At 40.1% G+C, this 25,145-nt stretch overlaps 1 protein-coding gene across 5 annotated transcripts in view; it reads left to right on the plus strand.

Annotated features, from left to right (window-relative positions):
- The first annotated feature begins 16,644 nt into the window (after window positions 1-16,644).
- The window catches only part of DNAJA1 (DnaJ heat shock protein family (Hsp40) member A1), a 33,716-nt gene continuing 25,215 nt past the window's right edge, over window positions 16,645-25,145 (plus strand). For all 5 annotated transcript variants that reach the window (XM_048223186.2, XM_057313510.1, XM_044386862.2 and 2 more), the window contains exons 1-8: window positions 16,645-16,734; window positions 17,738-17,879; window positions 18,016-18,193; window positions 19,976-20,080; window positions 20,811-21,038; window positions 22,779-22,893; window positions 23,885-24,000; window positions 24,280-24,380. In XM_048223186.2, coding sequence (XP_048079143.1) covers window positions 17,748-17,879; window positions 18,016-18,193; window positions 19,976-20,080; window positions 20,811-21,038; window positions 22,779-22,893; window positions 23,885-24,000; window positions 24,280-24,380 — 975 coding nt within the window. In that variant the 5' untranslated portion in view covers window positions 16,645-16,734; window positions 17,738-17,747. The remainder of the gene's footprint in view (window positions 16,735-17,737; window positions 17,880-18,015; window positions 18,194-19,975; window positions 20,081-20,810; window positions 21,039-22,778; window positions 22,894-23,884; window positions 24,001-24,279; window positions 24,381-25,145) is intronic.

Consider the following 25,145-nt stretch of genomic DNA (forward strand, 5'->3'; position numbering starts at 1 on the left):
ATTAAAAGAACCCTATTCAAAAGCATTCATACTGATACCATTTATGTTAATTTCTAGAACAGAAAAAACTAATCTAAAATCTATAGTGGAAAAAATTATAACAGTGCTTGCCTCTCTAAAAGTAGGACCAGGGATTGACTGAAAAAGGCACTTAACAGAACTTTCTTGGTGATGTTGATATTCTATATCTTGATAAGGGTTTGGGTTAACTGATACACGTGTTTGTCAAAACTCATCAAAATGCTATAGTTAAAACTTGTACGTTCATTTCTTTTTATGTAAAGTTGACTTTAAAACTTTAAACAAATATTTAACTCTAGTTAATTATATGCAAGCTGAAGTGTTGAAAGGCAAAATGTGCTCATATCTGCAATTTATTGAATTGTATTTAAAAAGTTGATGAATAGAGAGATGAAGAAAAATGGGATAGAGCAAGCAGAGTGAAATGCCAGTTTTAGAATCTAGTAGTGGTTATATGGGATGAGCTAAGCCCTGGCCCAACTGCAGTACTCAAATGCATTCCTTGATGTTCATGCTATTTTCTGGAATGTTCTTTTCTCCCAAATTCACTCTTGCCCCTCTAATAAATTCACACTGCAGGTATAGAATATATTTCAAAACACAAATCTGACCATGTCACTCCCCTGTTTAAATCCTTTCATGGGCCTCCACTGCTCATCCAATTAAGACTAAACTCACTGTTTAGTCTTATTTTTATAGAAGGTCTAATCCCATCTACCACTCTCCCCTTGCCAATCCACATACCCAAACACAGGGCCTTTCTTTCAATTTCTTGAACCCATTCAGTCAAGGTTCTTAAAAACTACTCTAGTAGAGTAGAAAACTACTCTAGCTAACTTAAAGATGATGGGTGTGCCCTTGGTACCATTCCCAAACCATATGAATCCTGTACTATCCAGGCCCTCAACCTCATAATTACAGATGGTTAACAGTAACTCCCAGAACAGAAGGACCTGAACTCTTGGCTTTGTCAAAATCAGCTCTTCCCATTAGTAAGAGGAATGTGGCTGTAGGAACCCACATAGACGCATGCATCCCGTATTCTCCAGTGTATTGGCCTCCAGCCAGTTGAAAGAAGAGAAGTTCTAGTTCTCCACTCTTCAACAAGTATTTCTGAGCACCTTCTACTTGTCCGACATTGTTTTAAGTACTATGGCTACCACAGTGAACAAAAAGTTCCTGCTTACAAAGAGCTTACAATCTAGTGGGGAAGGGCAGACCATAGAGAAGTATAATACAGGTCATGTGAGGATAAATGCTGTAAAGAAAAAGCAGTATAGAAAGTGATGAGCATATCTTGTGTATCATGAAAGGCCTTTTTTGAGCATAGACCTAAAAGAAGAAGTCATGTAGATATCTAGGTGAAGTGAGAAATCATCAAAGGATTTTAATCAGAGAAGTGACCCTTTTTTGAGCTCTGCCACCACCAACATATGTTTAAGTGACATATTTTTAAAGGATCATTCTAATTATTTCATGGCACCAGGATCTTTAAAAAAGGGAATGGTGGGGCGCCTGGGTGGCACAGCGGTTAAGCGTCTGCCTTCGGCTCAGGGCGTGATCCCGGCGTTCTGGGATCAAGCCCCACATCAGGCTCCTCTGCTGGGAGCCTGCTTCTTCCTCTCCCACTCTCCCTGCTTGTGTTCCCTCTCTCACTGGCTGTCTCTATCTCTGTCAAATAAATAAATAAAATCTTAAAAAAAGAAAGGGGGGGAATGGTTTACAATTCTGCTGTTTCTTCAAACCTTAATGTCTGTATCCATTCACCACTTAAGAGTGTCTCCTCTGTATTAGGCAGGAAGCTAAGTGGTAAGGATGGAGAAGTCAAGCCAGACACAACTCCTCCCATTAATGGACTTTTAGTCTGGTGAGCATGGGGCCAGCACACTTTCACATTTCATAGACTTACTTCTGAGCTATTCTACTCTCCCAAGCCTGTTGGTATCCTTCCTGCCAATCCTTCACTAGCTGACCTAGCTGCCCTACTTCAGACTGGATGCCCAGTGGCATCTTCCTGACCAGGGTGTCACTCCTCTTGGCAACTGATTTGTATGTCTACACTTCTACACTATTCAGACAACCCCAAAACCCTCCTACCTTGTCATCATTTTGCCAACAAAGCTCCACCTCTGCATATTAAAGTTACACAGTTTAATGAAATTTACTCTTTCTTTCTACACACATAGAATAACATAACTGTAAATGATATCGTTTCTAACAAAAGTTTTTAGCCACTCTCCAGAGGGCTTCTGATACAGAAAAGACCTCACTTTCCACCTACCTATGTGACTTCTCCCGGATGTCTTAGAGAGGACGGATATGGCAAATGTGATTGAAGAGAAAAAAGAACAAAAACATTTTTTGGAAAAAGTAGATTTAGGCTCTCTATGGTAATCTATTACTTTACTAGACCCCATTGATTCTCACCTCTCAGAATTCTCACCTCTGTATGGTCCCTCCCCACATTGACTCTGGAGTTGGTCAAGGGACTGGCTTTGGCCAGTGGGAAATTTACAAGTACAAGCCTTGATAAATGCTTACACATTATGGCCTATCCTCTTGGCGTGCTCCTCTTCAGAACCCAACTGCCATGCTGTGAGGAACCCAGCTTAGCCATGTGAAGAGATCATGTGAAGGAAAACTGTGGTCCTAGCCAACCACCCCAGCTGAGCTCCTAACAGACAGCATGTGAATGGTCCAGCTTGGAAGGACCCTCCAGCCCTAGTTGAGCCATCCCAGCAGTCACCACACAGAGAAAGATGAGCTATGCCTGCTAAGCCTTGTTCTGATTGCAGAATTTTGAGCAAATAAATGACTGTTATTACATTTTGGGGGCAGTTTGTCCCACAGTATTAGATAACCAGAACAGCCTTTTCTTTAAAAAAAAAAAAATAAAATAAAATAAAAGACACTGTTCCCACTGTCTGCTGGAATTCTTAAGACTGAAATGTACAAACTTCAGGTCAAGGTTCAACTTCCTTAATAAGAGAACTGCCTTATACACTTGTGTAATTAAGTGTTAGCTTAATGTCTATGCTCTCACGCGTCTGTAACCTGCATAAGGGAAGGGATTATGTCTGTCATGATCAACATTGTCTCATTGATCTAGAAAAAAAAAAAGACCCTAGCACATAGTAGGCACTTAAAAATTTTTAGTAAATCAATATTATGTTGATTTACTAGCTATGTTAGTTCCTGTGTTTGAATAAACAATTCTTTGACTCCTATTATTAGCAAACACTTCTATAAGGTTTACTACCTGTAGATACCTGTACTTTACATTATTAACTCATTGACTATTTAGTCTTCACAATAACCCTATGACCTAGGTACTATTATCATCCTCTTTTACAGGTAAGGAAACTGAGGCACAGAAAGGATAAATAACTTGCTTGTTGCAATGACAGGATTCAAACCCAGGGAGTCAGTTTCCAGAATCCATATTCTTAGCCACTACAGTATCTCTTCAAACTCAGGACAGATTCCTGTCCTAAGTCAGGCAGTGCCATTACTGTTGAAACAAGAATAAGGTAAGGTGACACATCAGAAGATGAAGGGCACCACTGTGATAAAGACATCAGTAGATAGAAAGCTGCACGCAGAGACTAAGTTCTTGCTCTGAAACACCTTTACAACGTCAGTGACATCAGGAATGAGAGGTGGTGACATCCTCCAGGAAAACCCTTACCCCAAACCTCCAACTCTGCCAGCTAAAATGACTAAACACCAACCTGGGAGCTCAGCTCAACCCCATCCGCCCTACAGGGCTGTAGAGAGCCCTGAGTCAGTGGCTGCTAGATCAGCACTGAGTCTCTTTTAATGCCTATGACTGGGTCTTCCTGATGCTCAGCACAGAAACCGATGGCAAAGGCCCACCCTGGCATCATCACAAGCCCTACCTCTCCTTAAAGGAAAGCCTGGATGTGGGAGTCTGGATTTAAGCCAGTAGCACTCTCAAGGTCACCTGCAAACTGACCTCCCAGTTTGATGAGTACAGTACTTTCTTAACCCAACTCCACCACTATCACCACTACCAAGCATGTATACACACACACAAATGCCTCTGGCCTCACTCCCATATTCGGAGAAAACATAAGAAATTTAATGTTAAAATACTGAAATGGTGGGGCACCTGGTGGTGCAGTCAGTTAAGCTTCTGACTCTTGGTTTCAGCTCAGGTCATGATTTCAGGGTTCTGGGATTGAGCCCCGGGTCAGCCTCCACGTTCAGCATGGAGTCTGCTTAAGATCTCTCTCTCCCTCTCCCTCTGCCCCTCCCACTTGTGCTGTCTCTCTAAAATAAATAAATAAGATCTTCTAAAAAAAATACTGAAATGGCAGTTTAACCCAAGAGTAGAAGAATTATTTCATAACTGTATTGCTAGGTAGCTACAAAAGGGGTGCAGAGTTGGGGAGCAGGATTTTAAGTCTTGAAATTAGAGGGGCCTTTCTAGAGAGAGTCTTCGAACTGGGTCTTCTCCATTTGACATTCACTCAACAAATATTTTTTGCCCCCTGCTATATGCCAATAACTGTGCTAAGTGGAGGAGATAAAACACTGTGAAGCCATGATCACTGAGGCAGTCCCCACCTCAGTGTAACCCGCTGAATCTCTTTTCGGTGTGCTGCCATCCAGCTGTGAGAGGCATCCTTGTGAACTGGCCACCTTGTCAGCGATGCTGTCAAGGATACTGCTCCCAAGGTAACACAATGTTCTCTTAAGAGCAGCCCCGGGAAACAGTCCAATCTGATCTCAGTTCAGGGAACAGTTTTACTTTTGCAGAGTAATGGGTTTGTTTTTTCTCAATGGACACCGTGAACTGTGGGACCAATGAGGCTGTCAGCTTAGAGATAAATTCATGGCCCAGCTGTAGCAAATGTGAAGGTCATTCCTACACGCATTTTTAGCTTTGTCCCTGGTTCCGTTTTGTCTCTACCCATGTTTTTATTTCTTCATTCTCTGCACTTTTAATTTATGGCATCTTGGGGGGGGTGAGTGTGTGTGTGATTTTTTTGTTGTTGTTTTTTGGGTTCTTGTATCCTTAGAAATGGCTATGAACCCTTCTGGAAGAAGACATCACCGTCAGTGTTTATAATACACTATACACATATACATACATGCTATGTTAGAGGTGGGTCCACAGCATGATGTGGGAACACACGAGGGCTTATAATTCTGTTAAGAGCATGAGAGAAGACTCTGTATAAGGATCATGCTTGCTTGAGTTGAGCCTTTTGTTTGTTCTTTGTTTTGTTAAGGGTGTTGTAGAGTTTATTCACAATATGACAAGCATTAAACAAAATTAAGTTGCTGCCATGTACAGGACCCTAAAAAAAAAATATCTCACAGAGTAGATTTTTATGTCATTTCATGGGTTCATGGGACACCATAGAAATTGTTTACAACAAACTGAGGCTATTCCTCGAGTTTCCTTTCATCAATTTTTTTTTCTAACAAAAAGACGATGAGGACAAACAATTCATATCTACATCAGAATTTATGTGCAGAGAAGGAAATTCCGATGGAATCTCAAAATAAAATTGGAAAATATTTGATTGCAAATGAAGGTGAAGAATTAAAATATTTACCTACCAGATACATATATACACACAAAATGTTATCAACTGGATTATTCAAATAAAGGAGGACAAACAAGATCTAGGAATTAAAATGATCGAGATCAAGAGTCTCAGTGCGGACGGGATGTTAAGAATCAGTTGCTCAGTTGCAGACTGAGTGCAGCAGTATTCCTCCTAATTCTTCCCTCCGTCTTGCAGGTAGACCCCTGGCCTTGGATGTTCCCTTGATTGTGTGGCTGCCGGTGTGAGAACGGGGTGACAAAAAGAATAGTTGCTGACACATTGTTTTAACTGTGCTGGATCAGCAGATTATTTTTAAATACACTCAGTTTGAGCTCTCTTTTTTTTTTCTTTTCTTAAAAAAGAGCTCTATCAAAATAAAAACTCATACTGACCCACTGCATACAGAGAACCTCAAAAAAGAAATAAGTCAGGATCACATGGATGAAGCATTCCACAATTTACAAAAAGACAGCAATAAACACGTTTACATCCTTTCGTTCTTCAGCAGTGTGAAAAATTACAACCGTCTTTCTTCACGTTAGAAAAAGAGAGAAAAAGAAAAGGTAAACTAGATAGACTCCATGACCTCTTTCAATTATCTACAAGGCCTGGCACTTTCTTTTTTTTTTTTTTTGTAAGAAACAACAGTGCCCAGGAACAGTCTGAGCCCTAACATCATCACTGTTCTTTTTTTTTTTAATGATTTTTTATTATATTATGTTAGTCACCATACAGTACATCCCCGGTTTCCGATGTAAGGCTCGATGATTCATTAGTTGTGTATAACACCCAGTGCACCATGCCTGGCACTTTAAAGGGGATACTACTCTGTCTTCGCATTGGGGAAAATAATTGACTTTTAATTTAGAGGGACTAAAGAGAATGCATTACACTTTTTGCCCCTCTTCCTTTCTACTAGAATTTTTAAAAACCTTAAAAGTAAAATTATCAGAAAATTGCTCACTGCTAAGATGAAAGGCTACTCTGAACTTAGCAATCAGTCACGCTGACATTTCCTGGAGGAGGGCAGCCCAGGCCCGCAGAAAAGCCACTGTAGAGCTAAGGTGGATGCCCCACGAGGGCAGGAACACCTCTGCTTCTTCACAGTGTTAGATATTCAGCACCTGGCTTAAAGTCTGGCACAATGCATATTCATTTATTCATTCAGTAAATATTTATTGAGTAACTACTCTGTGCCAGGCAAAATGTTCTTGATGCCTGGGATATATCATAAAACAAAACAAAGATTCCTACCCAAATGAAATTTTAGTTCAATTGGGAAAGGGGTACAGACAGAAGAGACAATAGGTAAATAATGTGTTATGTCAGGAGAGCAACAGAATAAAGAAAAAGTAGAGCGGGTGAAGGGGGTTTAGAGTGCTGAGGACGAAGAGCAGATTGCAATCGTGAATAGGGCAGACAGGGTAGGTCTCACTGAGAAGGTGACATTTAAACAAAGCCTTGAGGGAAGTAAAGGGCTCAATAAACATTTGTTGATTAAATAAAGGAATTAGAGGGGTACCTGAGTGGCTCAGTTGGTTAAGTGTCTGCCTTCGGGTCAGGTCATGATCCCAGGGTCCTGGGTTCGAGTCCTGTATCCGGGCTCCTTGCTCAGCAGGGAGCCTGCTTCTCCCTCTCCCTCTGCCTGCCATTCCCCCTGCTTTCGCTCGCTCTTTCTCTGACAGATAAATAAAATCTTTAATAAATAAATAAAGGAATAAAGGACTAACAGAATAAAGGAATTAGAGCAAAATTAAGAAAGCAGAAAAGTATAAGGCACACCAGGGGATGATGAGAAAACAACTATGAGAAGGTAGACTATTGGAGATGAACCTGGGAAGGAGGTGGGAGGCACACTAAGAAGGGCACTGGGTGCAAAGCTAAAGGATATGGATTTACAAAATTTAGAGTTTACAAAGAACTTTCTTTTATGGTCTTATTTAATTATCCTATCTCCGGCAAAGTTAATTTCATCCCCCTTTTACCAATAAGGAAACTATGCTCAGAGAAGTTTAGTAATTTTCCTGAGATCACATAGCCAGTAAGATGCAGAGCCAGAACTTAACCTGACTTCCAACTTCAGGCTGTCCCTACGCCTGTCACGGTAGTACACGGTAGTAGAAAGTACACAGGTAGTAGAAAGAAAGGAGAGTTATAAAATATACTGCTAAAATATAAAAATGGTCACATGCCAGTTATTAAAAAACATAGAGATAGGATATAAAAATAAAATCTAATGTAAGCTTTCATTTTTTAAAGTAAGTTTTCAAAATTATACACTTTGTAGAGCAACAAACAGATTGTAGGTACGCAAGAAAAAAATTAGACAATGAACTGAGTCTATTTTGAATCACGTACTGTGGTACTGGCAACAGAAAATGTGAGGCTATGTATCTATCTCTGTCATAAGTGCCTTTCTTTTTACTACAAACTTCTGCAAACTTATTTTCAGATTGATTTTCTCTTACAAACATAATAATACTTTGTAATTTACTTTTCATTAATAAAGAATATTATTTCTCAATTATATAAATACATGAATACTTCCTTTAAAAAGTTAAAGTCCCTAACTTCAGAGATAAGTAAGCAGTACTATCAGATCGGAGGGCATCCTCTAGCTCTTTTTCTATGGATACTTGTATATCCAAGTGTTTCCTGACTGCATGCGGCTATTAATATGTTTAAAACTGAACTTAGCATTTTCCCCTCAGAGCTAACCAGGTCCCCTGATTTCCTGTGTCAGTAAATGGCATCACTAATCAGAAACTTTACATTCCATATTTTATCTGCCCACTCACCTATCATATCTGATCATCAATCTATTCCTATACGTTTACCTCTATAAGGTCTGGTGTTACCACCTTCTCTTCTCCATTCTCACTTCTACTGCTTTAATATTGGCTTTCCTTACCCACTAACTCTACTACTGCCTAGCCAGTGGGTGTGTGACCTGTGCAGTCACACAGGGTCTCACGCTTAGAAAGGCCCCATGCTTGGTTTAATGCTCTGCTGTCACTGTCTTAAAATTATTAATAATTTTTTAATAAGGGACCCTATTTTTCGTCTTGCACTGAGCCTCACAAATTATGTAACCAGTCTTATACTATTGTAATAGCATCCTCACTGGTACCCATTTTCCGAGTAAGGCCCTGCTGCAACTCACCCTTCAAAACTGTGTAGGGAATTAAAAAGAAGATATTCCATTGGAATTAGGTCAAGCAATACATGGCACAGAGGGCTGCCAAATTGAGGCTGAGAGGTCTGAAGTATGCCTTTAAATTGAAAAGATGAATTAATGAAGAATTAAATTTCCATATAACCAAAGAACTAACCCCATTATCTATGGATACTTTTTGCATTACAAGTACTTAGGGAAAATGGCCAGAGTAAACACAACCCTCAGTGAAGACAGAGTGGTGTAGGGAAAGACAACAGGCTTTGCATTCAGAGAGACTGAGATCAAATTCCAAACTTGACTACTTTGGTGGTAGACTTTGGGCAAGTTACTCAAATTATCAAATTTTTATTTTCCTATCGATAAAATAGAGAAAATTATCTGGCAGGACTTTTATGAGACTCACAAAATAATAGAGACCCAGTTCAGTTCAACAAATACTTACTGTCTACTCTGTGCCAGACCATGCCTTTATGCCAATGACATCAAGATGAATAAGACTTTCTTCTCAAGGGTACACTATGGAAAAGACGAGGGGACTGAGGTGAGGAGTAACTTTATAATGGGAAAACCTAACAAACGCTACCTCACCAGGTGTGATCAGATAAACATCAATAGGAATAAGTCATGTTCATAGTATGTACCTTGGATATGATATGATGAAACTAAGCACTTTAACCCTGTGGTCTTACTCCCCCAAACCCATTGTAGGACCAAACTAAAATGGAGTCACTAATGTCAGGGACAAAATGGAGATGGTCAATACAGGCATATAAGGGAAACTTAATCTTACAGGAATTTATAGTTCTTCTCAGAAATCAGCAAGTACCTCGGCCAATCCCCAAATGCCAAGTCTGTTCATGCCATTTCTGGACTTCCTCATTCCCAACTCAGCTACCCTAATCCAAACAAGAAAGAAGACCACTAGGCAACCAATCACCTGAAAAAACCAAGCAACTTCCACATTTACTCCATGAAAAATCCCTTAGACAGTGGCAACTTGAAACGCACTACTCCAGTTGCCCTGAGTTCCCCAGCTTGCAGGTACAAAGCCTTGCAATAAACTCATCTTTCTGCTTTGTTTTATTCAGTGTGCAGTTTGAATTTTGACACTGTAAACCCAGTCTCACCATGAGAAAAACATTAGACAAACCCAAACTGAAAGACAGTCTACAAAATACCTGGCCAGTGCTCCTTAAAACTGTCAAGGTTATCAAAAATAAGAAAAATAAATTTTAAAAATCTGAGAAACTGTAACAGTTAGGAGTCCAAGGAAACATGATGACAAAAAGTAATGTGGTATCTTGGTTGGGGTCCTGGAACAGAAAAGGGACATAAAGTACAAACTAAGGAAATTCAAATGAAGAATGGGCCTTAGTTACTAATAATGTATCAGTATTGGTTCATTAGTTGTAACTACTGTTATCATTTTAACATGTTGACAATAGGGAAAACTGGATGTCAGCTATAAAGGAATTTGCTGTACTATCCTCGCAACTTTTCTAATCTTAAACCATTCTAAAATAAAAAGTGTTTTTAAAAAATAAAAACTGGGGGTGCCTGTGTGGCTCAGTCAGTTAAGCATCTGCCTTTGGCTCAGGTCACGATTCTGGGGTCCTGGGATCAACCCCCACATAGGGCTCCCTGATCGGAAGAGAGTCGGCTTCTCCCTCTCCCCCGACCCTCCCTCCTGCTTGTGCTCTTACTCTCTCTCTCTCTCTTTCAAATGAATAAATTTTAAAATCTTCAAAAATAAAAATAAAAAAATAGGGCACCTGGGTGCCTCAGTTAAGTGTCTGTCAGCTGAGGTCATGATCTCAGGGTCCTGGGACGAGTCCCACAACGGGCTCTCCACTCAGCAGAGAGTCTGCTTCTCCCCTTCCCTCTGTGCTGGCTTTCTCTCTCAAATAAGTAAATAAAATCATAAATAAATAAATAAATAAATAAATAAATAAATAAATAAATAAAAACTGGAAGGATGAGGGGTTGCACGGGAGAAGAGCTCATAAAGAAGATAAACCATGTATAGTTACGAAGAGGAGAAGAACAAGAACAAATTGGTGATAATAAAAAAAAAATATTTCCAGCCCCACTAGGCCCCACAGTCAATTAAAAACTAAACGTTTCAAGAAATTTAATTTATACAAGCATAAGAAACAGCATTTTAGCTACAATTTACTTTCCATTTTATGCTTTCCAGTAAAAATTTTCTCTTTTTAATCTAAAGAAAAAATCATAGCAGTAACTCTACACATCCAAAACTGGCCTCATCTTCACCCTCCCCCATTCTGCCCCGCCACAGCCTTCTCGTCCTCCTCTTTCCAGGCTCCCTCTCTCAGGAAGGGCATCGCCAATCACCCTGTTGCTCAGGCCAGAACGCTGGAAGTCAGCCAAGATTCCTTCTCCTTCACCTCTGCAGCTGGTCACCATGAGCTGTAGATTACACCTATGTTTCTATTTCTATTTCTCTCCCTCTCCATTTCTATTATTTAGGCCTCACCACTTGTAATCTTATATCTCACAATAAAAGCTTCCTAAGAATCCATCGTTCACATCAACACCAAATGACTGTTCTAAAATGTAAATATGATCAAATCATCTGTAAAAAAGGGCTGCTGTAAAGATACGTATACGACAACATTTGTAGAAAGTTTAGCACAGTGCCTGACAGACACTCAGAAAGAAAAAAGTCAGCTCATAGAGGCTGTATTACCATCCTCCCTAGAATCCTCCAGTATTTTTTCAAGATAAAATTCAAACTACTAGCATAGTACTCAAGCCCCAATGACTTGGCTTCTGCCATGCCTCTAGCCATCTCCAGCTACCTCCTTGGATACCTACAATCTGGTCACATGGTTGGGGAAAGTTACGAAGCATACCACTGAAATAAAATAAATGGTAAGACAAGAGACCATTCATGATAACAACAAAAAGACAATGTTTAGTAACAACTTCAAGAAGAAAAGATCAGGGCCTAGCTTTTAAAAAACAGCATCTATAAAACACAATAAAGGGAATATGCAACTGTATGCATAATATACCTTGTTCACTGGTAGGAAGAGTCAACCTTATAAACATGTTCATTCTTCCCAAACTGACTGATGTGTAAAAGCACTGTAATTGTAATCACAAAGTCACATTGGGATTTGGGGGGAATTTGCGAGAAATATTCTTAAATTCATCTGGAAGGATAAACATACTAGAAAGTGCCAGGAAAAACTGTAAAAAGGAGGAGCACTGAGGGGAACTAGGCCTCCCAGACATTAAAATGCATTATAAGGGGCACCTGGGTGGCTCAGTCAGTTAAGCATCTGCCTTCAGCTCAGGTCATGATCCCAGGGTCCTGGGATCCAGCCCCACATCTGGCTCCCCGCTTAGCCGGGAGTCTGCTTCTCCCACTCCCTCTGCCCCTCCCCTGCTCATGCTCCTGCTCTCTCTCTCTCCCAGATAAACAAAATCTTTTAAAAAATTTTTAAAATGCATTTTAATGTAAATTTACATTAGAAATGGCATTTCACATTAGGTAGGAAAAATAGAGTATTAAAACAGAAAAACTAGCTCAGCATTTGAAGGAAAATAAAACTCAGTTTCTTACAAATAATCCTCAGCACTTAAACCAAAATCAGTTCTTGGTGGAATAAAGATTTAAATGCAAAAAATGGAACCATGAAAGTACTAGGAGAAAACCTGGGAGAATACGTTTATAATGTTGGATTGGTGAAAGTTCCCAAGCATAACAAATGAAGAAGAGGGGACAGGGGAAAAGAAGGGAGAAGAAAAGAAACACAAAAGCCAAAAAAGGAAAAGGGTAGTTACTTACTACAATTTTAAACCTGCATTTACACGGACCCAGCAATTTCAATTCTAGATGTCCATCTCACAGAAATACTGGCATGAGTGTCTACAGCTCTACCTGAGAATTTCTCTATGGCATTGTTTGTAAAACACTGGAAATTGCCAAAATGTTCATAGGGGAATGGTTAAATAAGTTATAATACCTGCATACTATATACTACGAAGCCATTAAAAATAACAATGTAGATTTATTTATTCTAACATGATAAGATGACAATAAGTGAAAGGGGCAACCTACAAACAGCATGTTTGATATATCATTTCTTAACCAAAAAAAAACACATACTAAATTATTGCTCATATTTTTGTATTTTAGATAAGTAAGAATGCTTAAAAGTGGGGCGCCTGGGTGGCACAGCGGTTGGGCGTCTGCCTTCGGCTCAGGGCGTGATCCTGGCGTTATGGGATCAAGCCCCATCAGGCTCTTCTGCTAGGAGCCTGCTTCCTCCTCTCCCACTCCCCCTGCTTGTGTTCCCTCTCTCACTGGCTGTCTCTATCTCTGTCGAATAAATAAATAAAATCTTTAAAAAAAAAAAAAGAATGCTTAAAAGTGGTAAGTTCGCTTTCTGAAAAGCTAGAATATTCATCCAGACATATTTTTAGCATCATTAAGTTTCTATGAAGGAAAAATATCAGAATATATGTAATGATGTTTTTTAGGGCCACCAAGAATTACCTAACTTTGCTGTTGGGAATGACAAATTACTAGCTCAAAGCTTGAATTGGGAAGAGAGGATTTTATATTTTTTAAGTTTAATTTTTTAAATAAGTACTACATTCAAATAGGTTAAATATTTCAAAGTTACAAAATGGTATATTCTGAAATGTCTCCCTCCCATTCTCCTCTCCCAAGCACCTACCTCTCCCCAAAGGCAACCATACTACAAGTTTTTTGGTATACTTGAGAAATATTCTATGCACATACAAGCAAGTAAGTACACAGTTTTCCCTTTTTTTAAAACCAATTTTATGCCCCTTATTTTATTTTTGATAAAGAATTAAGCTCACTTAGCTTGCAGGTTTTAAAAGGATTTTTGATATCACATTTCTTAGCTTTATGTTGACTTCCATCTTTCTTAAGGTTGTAGGAATTTCAGTTGGATTCCTGAGGCAAAAAGAAACACTAAATACAGTAACGTTTAAGAAATACTAGACATAGTAATATTAATTGTGGGAACACTCAGATGAAGTGATTTGATATATATTCTACTTATTTCATATGCTTAACCAATGTTATGTTAACAAATGCACGGTTTATAGTACGGTAAAGTCGAATTTTAAAACTACAATGCCTCAGAACACATGAACAAACTTGTTATTATTTACTGTTCTCTATTAATTGTTCATGCTTTTTTTTTTTAAGATTTTATTTATTTATTCGACAGAGATAGAGACAGCCAGCAAGAGAGGGAACACAAGCAGGGGGAGTGGGAGAGGAAGAAGCAGGCTCATAGCAGAGGAGCCTGATGTGGGGCTCGACCCCAAAACGCCGGGATCACGCCCTGAGCGGAAGGCAGACGCTTAACCGCTGTGCCACCCAGGCGCCCCAATTGTTCACGTTTTTATACTTGCTGGTCTCTTGATCTGGAATACTCATCTGGATGGTGCAAGATTCCGCAACTCAGAATCCCAATACTATTCTTTTTCCTTTATTGGCATTTACAACACAACTTGCCCCTTTTTTGTGTGGTGAGATCCTCGAAGGCAGGGAACAGGATTTAAATTTGTATTATCAAACCGCAGTGCTCTGCCTGCAGTATTAGACTTTAATAAGCGTTGGTTAAAGAAAAAAAGTTGCTATCAGAGGCGATAAGGTGAGAAGGTAACGTCTAAGATCGTAAAGATTAGGTGCCTCTCAGTCAAAGCAAAAGCAGAGAAGTGAAGAAGTGCATTTGGGAAAACTGAGATAGCTTGGTGTGACCGGGTGCACAGTTTAAATAAAAGAGATAAGTCTGGGAAGGTATGCATCAGGATGCCTCCAGGGTAAAGTTCAAAATCCTGAGTTTGGCAAGATAGATACGAGGGTGTTCCCCAACTAGCTCTGAAGCCTAGCCTACCAGCTCCCTTAGCTGTGGCAATATCCAATTACTTGCAATTTCCTAGAAGTATCACATTCTTTCACCCCTTAGCCTTCTCTGATGCTTTCTCCTTTGTTGGGAATGTTTTTCTCCCTTTAAAAACTCAGCTCAATGGAGGTTCCTCAAAAAGTTAAAAATTGAGCTACCCTATGACCCAGCAATTGCACTACTAGGTATATACCCCAAAGATACAAATGTAGTGATCCGTAGGGGCACCTGCCCCCCAATGTTTATAACAGCAATGTCCACAATAGCCAAACTATGGAAAGAGCCCAGATATCCATTGACAGATGAATGGATAGAGAAGATGTGGGGTGTGTGTGTGTGTGTGTGTGTGTGTGTATAGTGTGTGTGTGTGTAATGGAATACTACTCAGCCATCAAAAAAATGAAACCTTGCCATTTGCAACAACATGAATGGAACTAGAGAATATTAAGCTAAGTGAAATAAGTCAATTAGAGAAACACAATTATCATATGATTTCACTCATATGTGGAATTTAAGAAACAAAACAAAGGAGCATAGAAGAAGGGGGTAAAAATAAAACAAGATATAATCAGGGAGTGAGACAAACCATAAGAGACTTTTAACCATAGGAAACAAACTGAGGGTTGCTGGAGAGGAGGGTGGTGGGGGATGGGGTAACTGGGTGATGGGCATCAAGGATGTAAGGAGCACTGGGTGTTCTATGCAACTGATGAATCACTTAACGCTACCTCTGAAACTAATAATACACTGTGTCAATTAATTGAATTTAAATTTTTAAAAAATGACATCTTAAAGAAGAAAAAAAATCAGCTCAACTACTTTCCTACAGATGTTTTCCCTAATCCATCAGATTTGATATAGGAGTCTCTCTTCCCTGCTGACCTCTATGTTGTGATTCTCTTACACTCACTGACATGTCTGGTTCCCCACTAAAATCTAAGCGACGCAAACCGGGTTTTTTCTACTTTGCATCTCCAGCTTCCTTGGTGGTAGATAAATACTCCTATGTTTAGTATTATTGAATATAAGGCTCCATTTTCCTTTATTGCCCTCATCCCGACATTTGAAAGTGCAAGGACTCTCTTTGCAGACTGTAAATCCAAGTTCACAAACTGGTGGGGCTTAAAAATTAGGTCAAACAATTAAAACGATTTGTTAGCCACTCTTAGTGCTTCTTACTAGCCAACAGGGTGAATGCCAGGTCAGGAGTCCAAGGCCCTTAGTTTGCACCAAGGTATTCCAAACATTTCCCTGTGCCCAATATGTAGGATACAGTCAAGGCCAAGGCAAGTGACATGCCTACAAGGGCCTGGACTTGCACAAAGAGCTCTTCCCACTTGCAGTTTGGTGGATTACAAGGCCACGGACTACGAGTGAAAAGGAGCAAGATCAGAGGACTATGAGTGTCCAGAACAAGGTACTTCTTCCTCGGCGGGTTCCCAGACTCTCGGGGCTGAGGAAATGAGCCAATTACAGATGCCCAAAGCGGCAAAAAGGGCACCGGCAGGGAGGAGGTACGGTAGGGCTTTGTTCTAAGAGGCTCCTGTTCCGAACTCAGCTCCCGCATGGGGCTCGGTTCCCAAGCTCTCCCCGCCGTCGCAGGCAGCGCCGGCCCTGCGGGATCGGGAATCCGGAGTTGGCCGGGTACTGAACCGCTTATTAACAATCCCCGGTACCGCCCGAGACTTCCGCACTCTCTGGCCCACGGGGTGGAGGAAGGAACTCCAGAAAGTTCCACGAGCTCCAGGAACCCAGGCTTGCGCCCACCCCCACAAGGCCCTTCGGCACAGCTCCTCCCAGCCCGATTGCCCCCGCGCCGTTGCCCAGGTAACCGCGGGGCGGTGGCAGCGGCGAAAGGGGCGGAACTTCCGTCGAGTGACGCGCTCGGACTCGGCTACAAAAGACGACGGCTGCGGCGCACCGGGCGGAACTTTCCAGAACGCTCCGTGAGACGCGGAGCAGCGGCGGCTGCTAGAGCTGCGCCCAGCAACGCGCTCCTTCCCGCTCCCCCACACCGGCCTCGGCCCTCTCACCGGTGAGTTTCAGCCCTCGCGCTTTCCCTTGCCCCATGGCCGGCGCCATTGTTGGCACGGGGAAGCCGGATGGAGCCGCGGTCGGAGGCGGTTGGGTCCGCGTGGGCGGGAGGGTTGTCGGTTCCCGTATCCACGATTCTCATTTTGGGAGGACTGGTGTGGTGCCGCGGCAACCCATCTCAGCCACGCGGTGAGTGGGCCCGATACGTTTCCTGAAGCATTCTCCACTCTCTACTTGCCTTGAGGTCCCCATGGATTTGCCGCCTTCGGCTTTCACCCGCCCCCCCCCCGTGCGCGCCCCCGCGTCCCCTCCGCTCCAGCTTGCTGGGGGTGGGCGATCATGCGCGCACGCGCGGGAGGAGCGAGGGGCGAGGGGCTGCGGGAGGAACGGGGCGGAGGCTGCGGCCGCTTCTCCGGTCTCCCCTCCTTCTCTTTGTTGAGGACTGGCTGGGGTTCTCCCACCTCTTTGGTCAGGGTGGGAGGAAGAAAACCTTGAAGGTCTGCGCCTAGTGCAGGGGGAAACCTAACGACATATAAACTACGCTGGCTTGTGGGGGTGAGAGGGGTTCGATGGTCAAAGTGGAGATGCTCTAAGTTCCGTGATTGAGAAACATGCTTAGGAAGGGGGGAGGGGAGCTTGCTTTCTTGTGCTTTTAATCAGTTTCATAAACCACTCCCTTTCCTCCTCCCCCGTGCCCAAATGTTTTTTTTATCTAGGGAGTGTATGGCTTATCAGATTTACCAAAGACAGTGATAACGTAATAACCAATAGACTGAATCTATTGGTGCTCTTTTTGATTACTGCTGTCAGTACTGGAAAGAGAAACAGGAAGAATCCAGATAATAGTGGCGTTAGTTTGGAGCTTTCCTGTGGGTGAGGGGGAACCAGCTGCTGTAGAAGGCCTTTGAATTATTGCGGGAAGAACAGATTTTTCTGCCTTAACTCTGATTTTTACTAATTAAAGTTTACGGTTGAAAGTCAGTTAAAACTGCATTTTATTTCAGGCTTTAGAAAATGGTGAAAGAAACCACTTACTATGATGTTTTGGGGGTCAAACCCAATGCCACCCAGGAGGAATTGAAAAAGGCCTACAGGAAACTGGCCTTGAAGTACCACCCTGATAAGAATCCAAATGAAGGAGAGAAGGCAAGTGATACACTCATACTCTTAAATGTAGCTGTGTGGTTCTTTGCCAGGTGTATAGTACTTATTACAGCCAGACAGTATGTAATACAGTAACTGCTTTGCAACACTTTAAGTGAAATTTCTTTTTCTTAAATAGTTTAAACAGATTTCTCAAGCTTACGAAGTACTCTCTGATGCAAAGAAAAGGGAATTATATGACAAAGGAGGCGAACAGGCAATTAAAGAAGGCGGAGCTGGTGGTGGTTTTGGCTCCCCCATGGACATCTTTGATATGTTTTTTGGAGGAGGAGGAAGGATGCAGAGAGAGAGGAGAGGTAAGAATCCCCTAGTCCACATGGAGCAAATTAAAATAGTCCTTGGTGAAAGCAAATTCTTGAGAAATTATCTATTTGAAAAGCTTGTTTACGTGTTGGTATAATGTTGCAAACTGACATAAACTGCCACTTATGATGTAGTTTTTTAAACCGGGATTGATGTAGCCAAAAATAGCTAGGCCAATCAAGTTTTAACAAGTAAATGCTTGTAAAGCTCTCTGATACGTATGACCAGGAAGGTTATCAAGCATTAATTAAAGGAATAGAGTATAGGACAAAGCCCTTTTTAGAGATCTTTTTTGATCCCTTCCCCCCAGAGTCCAGTTGGAGGTACATGGCCTTGTTCAGTTAAAAGTGAGTTAAAGTTCAGAAATTAAAATTTTTTCAAGGTCAAATATAGCAAGGCATCAGTAGAGTCAGGAATGGAACACAGGTTTATTACCTTCAAATAGCTTATGGTCTGTTTAATCTTGGTTCAGCTTTCTTATTAAAATATGTGCCCTTAACATTTAACAGAAATGTGGTTACGGAATTTACTTTAGAAGGATTTGCAATCATAGTTAATTGTTTAGGATTTGTACCACAGAAAAACAAGCGGTTTTTATTTAGAAAAAAAAAATTTTAAGGAATTGACTGGCAAACTTTGACTTAGATTAATGAAAGGTTTTTTTGGTGTGATACTGGAAGCTATGTAACAACACTAAAGGAGTTGTTTGTTTTCCTTGCCTGTGTTCTCACATCTATAAAGCTAAAGTAAGAGGGGCAGTTTCTGGCATGCCAGAACCAGCTGCATGGGACTATATTCGATACAGAACCAAAGGTGGGGCTAGGAACAAAAGGATATAGTTAATGGTTCTTCACACTTCTTTGGGAACTGAAAGTATTAAACATGTGCAGATACGAGTGAGGAAGCTTTTTTCACCTAGGCCTAAGGGAGTACTGTTTTATGGTGGGTAAAAGTCACTGGAAGAATCACTAGGAACTTATTAACCATTGCCAGGTGATTTCATTTCTGTAGCCTTTGTGTTCTTATGCAATCTCTCCACCTTCTACTTCACATTTTAAGATGAGCTATGGGACTCCTTTGTAGCTCCTGACCACATTTAAATTTAGGTTAATTCGAAACAAAAATTCCTTTATCTGTGGTGGCCTTACTAAGGTACTAAATGGCCACATGTGATTAGCAGCTACTGTATTAGATATCACGGATGTAAAATATTTGTCACTGCAGGAAGGTGTATTGGACAGCACTATATGAGAAATACAGTTTTTAAGTACTGCTGCCCCAAAAGTAAGTGTGCTTTTATGTCAGAAAGAAGTGGTGATAATCTGCTTCCCTGGCCAGTCTTGCTTAGTTGGAACTTACTGTGTTGAAGAATTTTTGGATGAAATAATTTGGCCATATCATTACCATACTAAGTGAAAGATTCAAAGAATATATTAGGACAGAGCTGCAGTTTGGATTAATTGATTGTGAAACCTGCTATTTAATATTGGTTTTCCCAAGTGATTTTGCAGTTGAAGTTTTTGATTGCTGTAGTTTGTTAGATGGCCACAGATGTCCTTAGGCAAATTACTTATTGTCACTCAATTTTTCTCACCTGAAATTACATCTCAATTCGAGGATCATGGGTGGTAATGTGACCTTCTATGTATGTAGTAAGTGTTCAACAGATGTATCTTGTGAGATTCATCTTTCATTATCTTTTACTTTTAAAGCACAGTGAACACAAATATAAGGAGTAGCATCTCAGATTTTTAATGAGCAATGTTTTGTTTTAGGTAAAAACGTTGTGCATCAGCTCTCAGTAACCTTAGAAGATTTATATAATGGTGCAACAAGAAAACTAGCTCTGCAAAAGAATGTGATTTGTGATAAATGTGAAGGTATGGTCTTTTAACACCTCTAAGTATATCTAAGTATATCTCTAAGTATAAAATGAAACTGAAAGTCTTTAGGCTATATAAAACTGACAGCGCACTACCTAAATGTTGCGGAGTGCAAGTATAAAGAAAACCTAAATCTACCACCTTGAGAAATATTAGCAAAATACCACCTTTTTTTCGTGTGTGTGTGTTTTAAAATACAGTTGGGATCAATCGAATTTGGTGTCTCTTCCTCAACATTGTTCAGAGGTGAACAGTTCTGTTTTCTCTAAAACTTAAGAATCATTCTGAAGATTTCAGAATCTGTAATATATTCTTAATATTAAGTGTCCTCTTTTTTGGACACTTAGCTGTTTAGGCAAATTCTTTGCTAAGAATCTCTGATCTTCTTTATAAGTTATTTGTTGGAAATGTTCTTTTCTAAAGAGAGTGTACGCTTTAAAATGTTCCCAGCTGACAGATAAAGTAGTCCTAAGAATGGTGCTTTGGAAGCACATGTTTAAAACAAAATTCTGAATTGGTACTTTGGGAAGACAGCAGTCAAAACGTTAATAGATAACTGAAGCTGATGGTGGGTATATTTTATCAAATATAAAAAGGCTGAATTGAAGATTTTCAGAGCAGAATTCCGTCAGATCTTGGAAATTAAATGTAGTGTGTAAGGACTCATTTAAAACATTTGTTGCTGTAACTAATACTAACTTCAAGCATTTCTTTTTAAACTATTTAGGCCGAGGTGGTAAGAAAGGAGCAGTTGAATGTTGTCCCAATTGCCGAGGTACTGGAATGCAAATAAGAATTCATCAGATAGGACCTGGAATGGTTCAGCAAATTCAGTCTGTGTGCATGGAGTGCCAGGGCCATGGGGAACGGATCAGTCCTAAAGATAGATGTAAAAGCTGCAATGGAAGGAAGATAGTTCGAGAGAAGAAGATTCTAGAAGTTCATATTGACAAAGGTGAGTTCTGAGTCACTTCTTATTTTGAATTTTTGAGTGCTGCGGCACGTTTATTAATACTACATTTTGTAATTATTAAAAACTGTCCTACCACCCAGGGATAACGCTTAGCTACATAGTAAATGGTTTTTATGGTAAGCTTTCGTATATTTGTAGGGAATACTTCAAGGATCTCCTCTTATCGATACAACACTGATACCAGCAAATGATTGAAGAGTGTTCCACACTTAAATCTCTCCTATTACGCCATTAGCTTTTCCACCTTTTTTTATTGCAGTTAACTTCACATATTGTTAATTTTCTTGGGAACTGCTAGATTAAGGGATATTCCTACCTTTTTTTTAAGGTTTTACTTTTAAATAATCTCTACAGCCAACACTGGGCCTGCAGTTAGGACCCTGAGGTGGAGAGTCACATGCTCCGCTGACTGAGCCAGTCAGGCACGCCGGAATATGCTTACTGTTAAGGATGGAGGTTGGGGTTAGGTGAGGAATTCAGGGGGTCTGATAAAAAGATTCCCGTAATTTTTCTAAACTAATGAGCGTGTTTCATTAATTGGTGTGTAAGGACTTAGATTATGAATATGTGGTAATGTTCTTCAGACTTTACTAATTTAAAATGAAACTAGTATTACACACTGCATATTGGTGGAACTGTTGGTAATATGAACATTATATTTCATACATTTACATTAACTTAAGCTCTTGCAATAGTGTTCTTCCATGTGAATCATGGTTCTGAGTATCCCTTCATTTTTTTCCTCGTTAATTTGTCCGTGTTTAGTAGGATATTTTTTTCCCTCTGCTCTGGGAACTCCTCCTCTTTTGCTACCAACAGTATGTATTTCAGAAGGCATTAGTGGCAAGTGAAGCCATTTTTGCTGTATTTACCCACGGTCTTTACAGTAGTGGAACAACCAGCAAAACCTAGTTGTTTGATTGCCTCACCACTGTTACAAGACAGTTACTGGGCTTCGTGAATGATTAAAGACTGTTTGGTTTTGTCAGTGTGTAATACTACTGATCCCGTGATTTAAGTTCTTAGTTTTTTAGAGGTACATACTGAAGTATTATGTTGGGATTTTGCTTTGGAATATGTAGGGGGGGCTGGGTGGAGGTATATATAATACAGTCATGAGTTGATAGCTGCTGGATCTAGTTGGATGAATATATAGAGATTCATTGTAATATTGGCTACACATATAAGTTTAATATTTTGCATGATGAGTAAAACAGTTCTTGTGTGGGTCACCTCAGTGATCATTCCTTCAGGAGGAAAGGAGGACATAAATAATGAAATTGAAATAATATTTATGGTTAATAATGTTTGCCAGTCAACTCATTTGATAGCAGCATGGGCCTTTTATTTAATCCTCAAAACAGCCCTGATGAGGTAGGTCTCTGGGAAAGTTGGTATTTATTTTGGAAGGTTATGCAACTTGCTTCCCCACGGTAACCCAGCTAGTAGTAAATAACAGCTCTGAAATTTGGAGCCTCATTTGTTTGCCTCTAGAGTTTGTGTTATCGGCTATGATCACTTTTTTTTTTTTTTTTTTTTTTTAAGTAAGAAGTTGGACTGATTTCATCATATGTGGGCATTCTTAGTCATTTCGGTAAACTTAGCATCCACAAAGACATGACTTTTTTTCATAGATACAAACGTGCATCAGTGATTCTTAACAGATTGAGATTCTGGTGTTAGTTGGATGTTAAACAAGAGTATAAAATCTTCTGTTTTTAGGCATGAAAGATGGCCAGAAGATAACATTCCATGGTGAAGGAGACCAAGAACCAGGACTGGAACCAGGAGATATTATCATTGTTTTAGATCAGAAGGACCATGCTGTTTTTACTCGGTAAGAACTTTATGAACTACTCAAACTGACATCTTGCGTATATTTTTAAGGAGCTTTTCATACTTTAAAGACAATTCTTGGAAGTACCCTAGAAGAGTATAGCAGGAGAGTTCGTTATACATGATTTTTCTATAAGCTAAAAACAGAATCAGATTTTGGGTTTTGTCTAAACTTCAGTAAGTTGTTAACCTGGAATTTGAAGGATCTGCTTTTATTACAGGTGTTTTGTATGAATATAAATGGATGGGTTAGGGGACATATCCGTAAACAGTCTTCGTATAGCAGTTAATTTGAAATAACCTAAAACTTTTGCTTCTTTTAGTCCTGAGTTTGAGATATGTTGGGTTGTTTTTAACTGTAAACAAATGTGTAGAGCTCTCTGTTGAAAACTAAGTACATATAAATTCATCCATTGCTGTGAAGTAATACTGTTTATGATGAACTAGAGTGAAGCACAAGAATGATCAGCAATGTGTTAAATATCTATGTTGCTAATATAAAGCATTGGATGAGAGTAGGGTTCCAATAAATCCGTTGGGAATGACATCTGAAGGGAACTGGTTTTTGAGTTAATGAAAAAAGACCATTCCCACAAATGTCTCAATGGAAAATGCTGTCATATGAGGTGAACCTATAAGAGTTTTTTTGGAGCGTACTCTGGATAAGATATCTTACTAATATGGATTGGAAAAGAAAGTCTAAGCACAAGGAGGGAGTGAGATGATGAAATAGTTCAGGGATGGTTTAAATAGTAGAGGCTGCCTAGAATGTGTGGAAGGATTCTAAAGTCTTGTCCAGGAAACAGCTGGCAGGGTCCATATATTTGCTGTTTCTAGATCTCCGCTGTTTTGAGAATGGGGAAAGAAAGGACATCTTTGTGAAAGATACCCTTATACCCTTGTTCGTAAGAAAACGTAATTACCTGCTATGGTACTTCTAATAATTGGTGATTTGAAAGATTTAACTGTATGTCATGTTGACATTGATACAGGCGAGGAGAAGACCTTTTCATGTGTATGGACATACAGCTGGTTGAAGCACTGTGCGGCTTTCAAAAGCCAATATCTACTCTTGACAACCGAACCATCGTCATCACCTCTCATCCAGGTATGATATTAGATGAACTTGTCTTTCTATTCTAGTATTGTCATTATCTGCCATTAGCTGGTATAGGCACTGAGAAAACTGGTATTTTACTTGGTCAGTTACATCTTCTGTGAGCTGAGCTGAAATTGTGTAGGGTATTCGGTCTTTTTGATGCCCCTAAAAAAAGTAATGGGATTGCTTCGCATAAATTTACTCCTGTCAGTGAGCTAGCACACTGTATTTTCCCCGCCTCATAAAAACGTGACTATTTAAGGAAAAACTTGGCTTCCGTGTCTTTAGGTCAAATTGTCAAGCATGGAGATATCAAGTGTGTGCTAAATGAAGGCATGCCGATTTATCGTAGACCGTATGAGAAGGGTCGTCTAATCATCGAGTTTAAGGTAAGGTATAGAGTACTCTAGGAATACTGGAGAATGATTAGCTTATTTAAAATAATGACAAAATTACATTTCCCAATGGTAAGGTACATCAAATTGATACACTCTCTAGTCCAGGAAGAAATAAATTAAGCTAATACAAGGCCATAATTGGGATCTTAAAGTTCAGCAGAAGCACTCAAAATAACTACTGTGGCTTTTTGACAAAATACTACAAAGCTTGGTTTGCTAATAGGATGGTTTATAAAGCAACCTTCAGTCATTTTTTTTCCAGTCTTAAATTGTCTAGCCCTTGACACGTAAATCAGCTTTTATTAAAACCATTTTTGGGACGGACACCTGACTGACTGCCTTCGGGATAAGTCATGATCCCAGGGTCCTGGAATCAAGTCCTGCATCGGGCTCCTTGCTGTGCGGGGAGCCTGCTTGTCCCTCTGCCTGCTGCTCGCCCTACCTCTGCTTGCTCTCTTGTCTCTTCCTCTCTCTCTCTCTCTCTCTCTGACGAATGAATAAAATCTTCAAAAAAAAATTTTTTTTTTGGCGGGGGTGGGGGAGATGCCAAGGGAAGTGTGCATTTTTGATAACTGAAATTCTGGTGACCGTATACTTCAAAGTAGTAGTGGTTTCACAGAAATGGAGAACTTTGTTTTAAACTTTTGGGCAAAGAAAGGACTGCCTTTCTGAGGAAAAAGAGCTTTAAAAAAAATACCTGTGAAAAGTAATTAGTACTTGTTTCGGGATGGGTTCTCATATGTGCTGAATAGAACG

The sequence above is a fragment of the Ursus arctos genome, unplaced genomic scaffold (genome assembly GCF_023065955.2).
Source record: "Ursus arctos isolate Adak ecotype North America unplaced genomic scaffold, UrsArc2.0 scaffold_18, whole genome shotgun sequence".
NCBI classification, from domain to species: Eukaryota; Metazoa; Chordata; class Mammalia; order Carnivora; family Ursidae; genus Ursus; species Ursus arctos.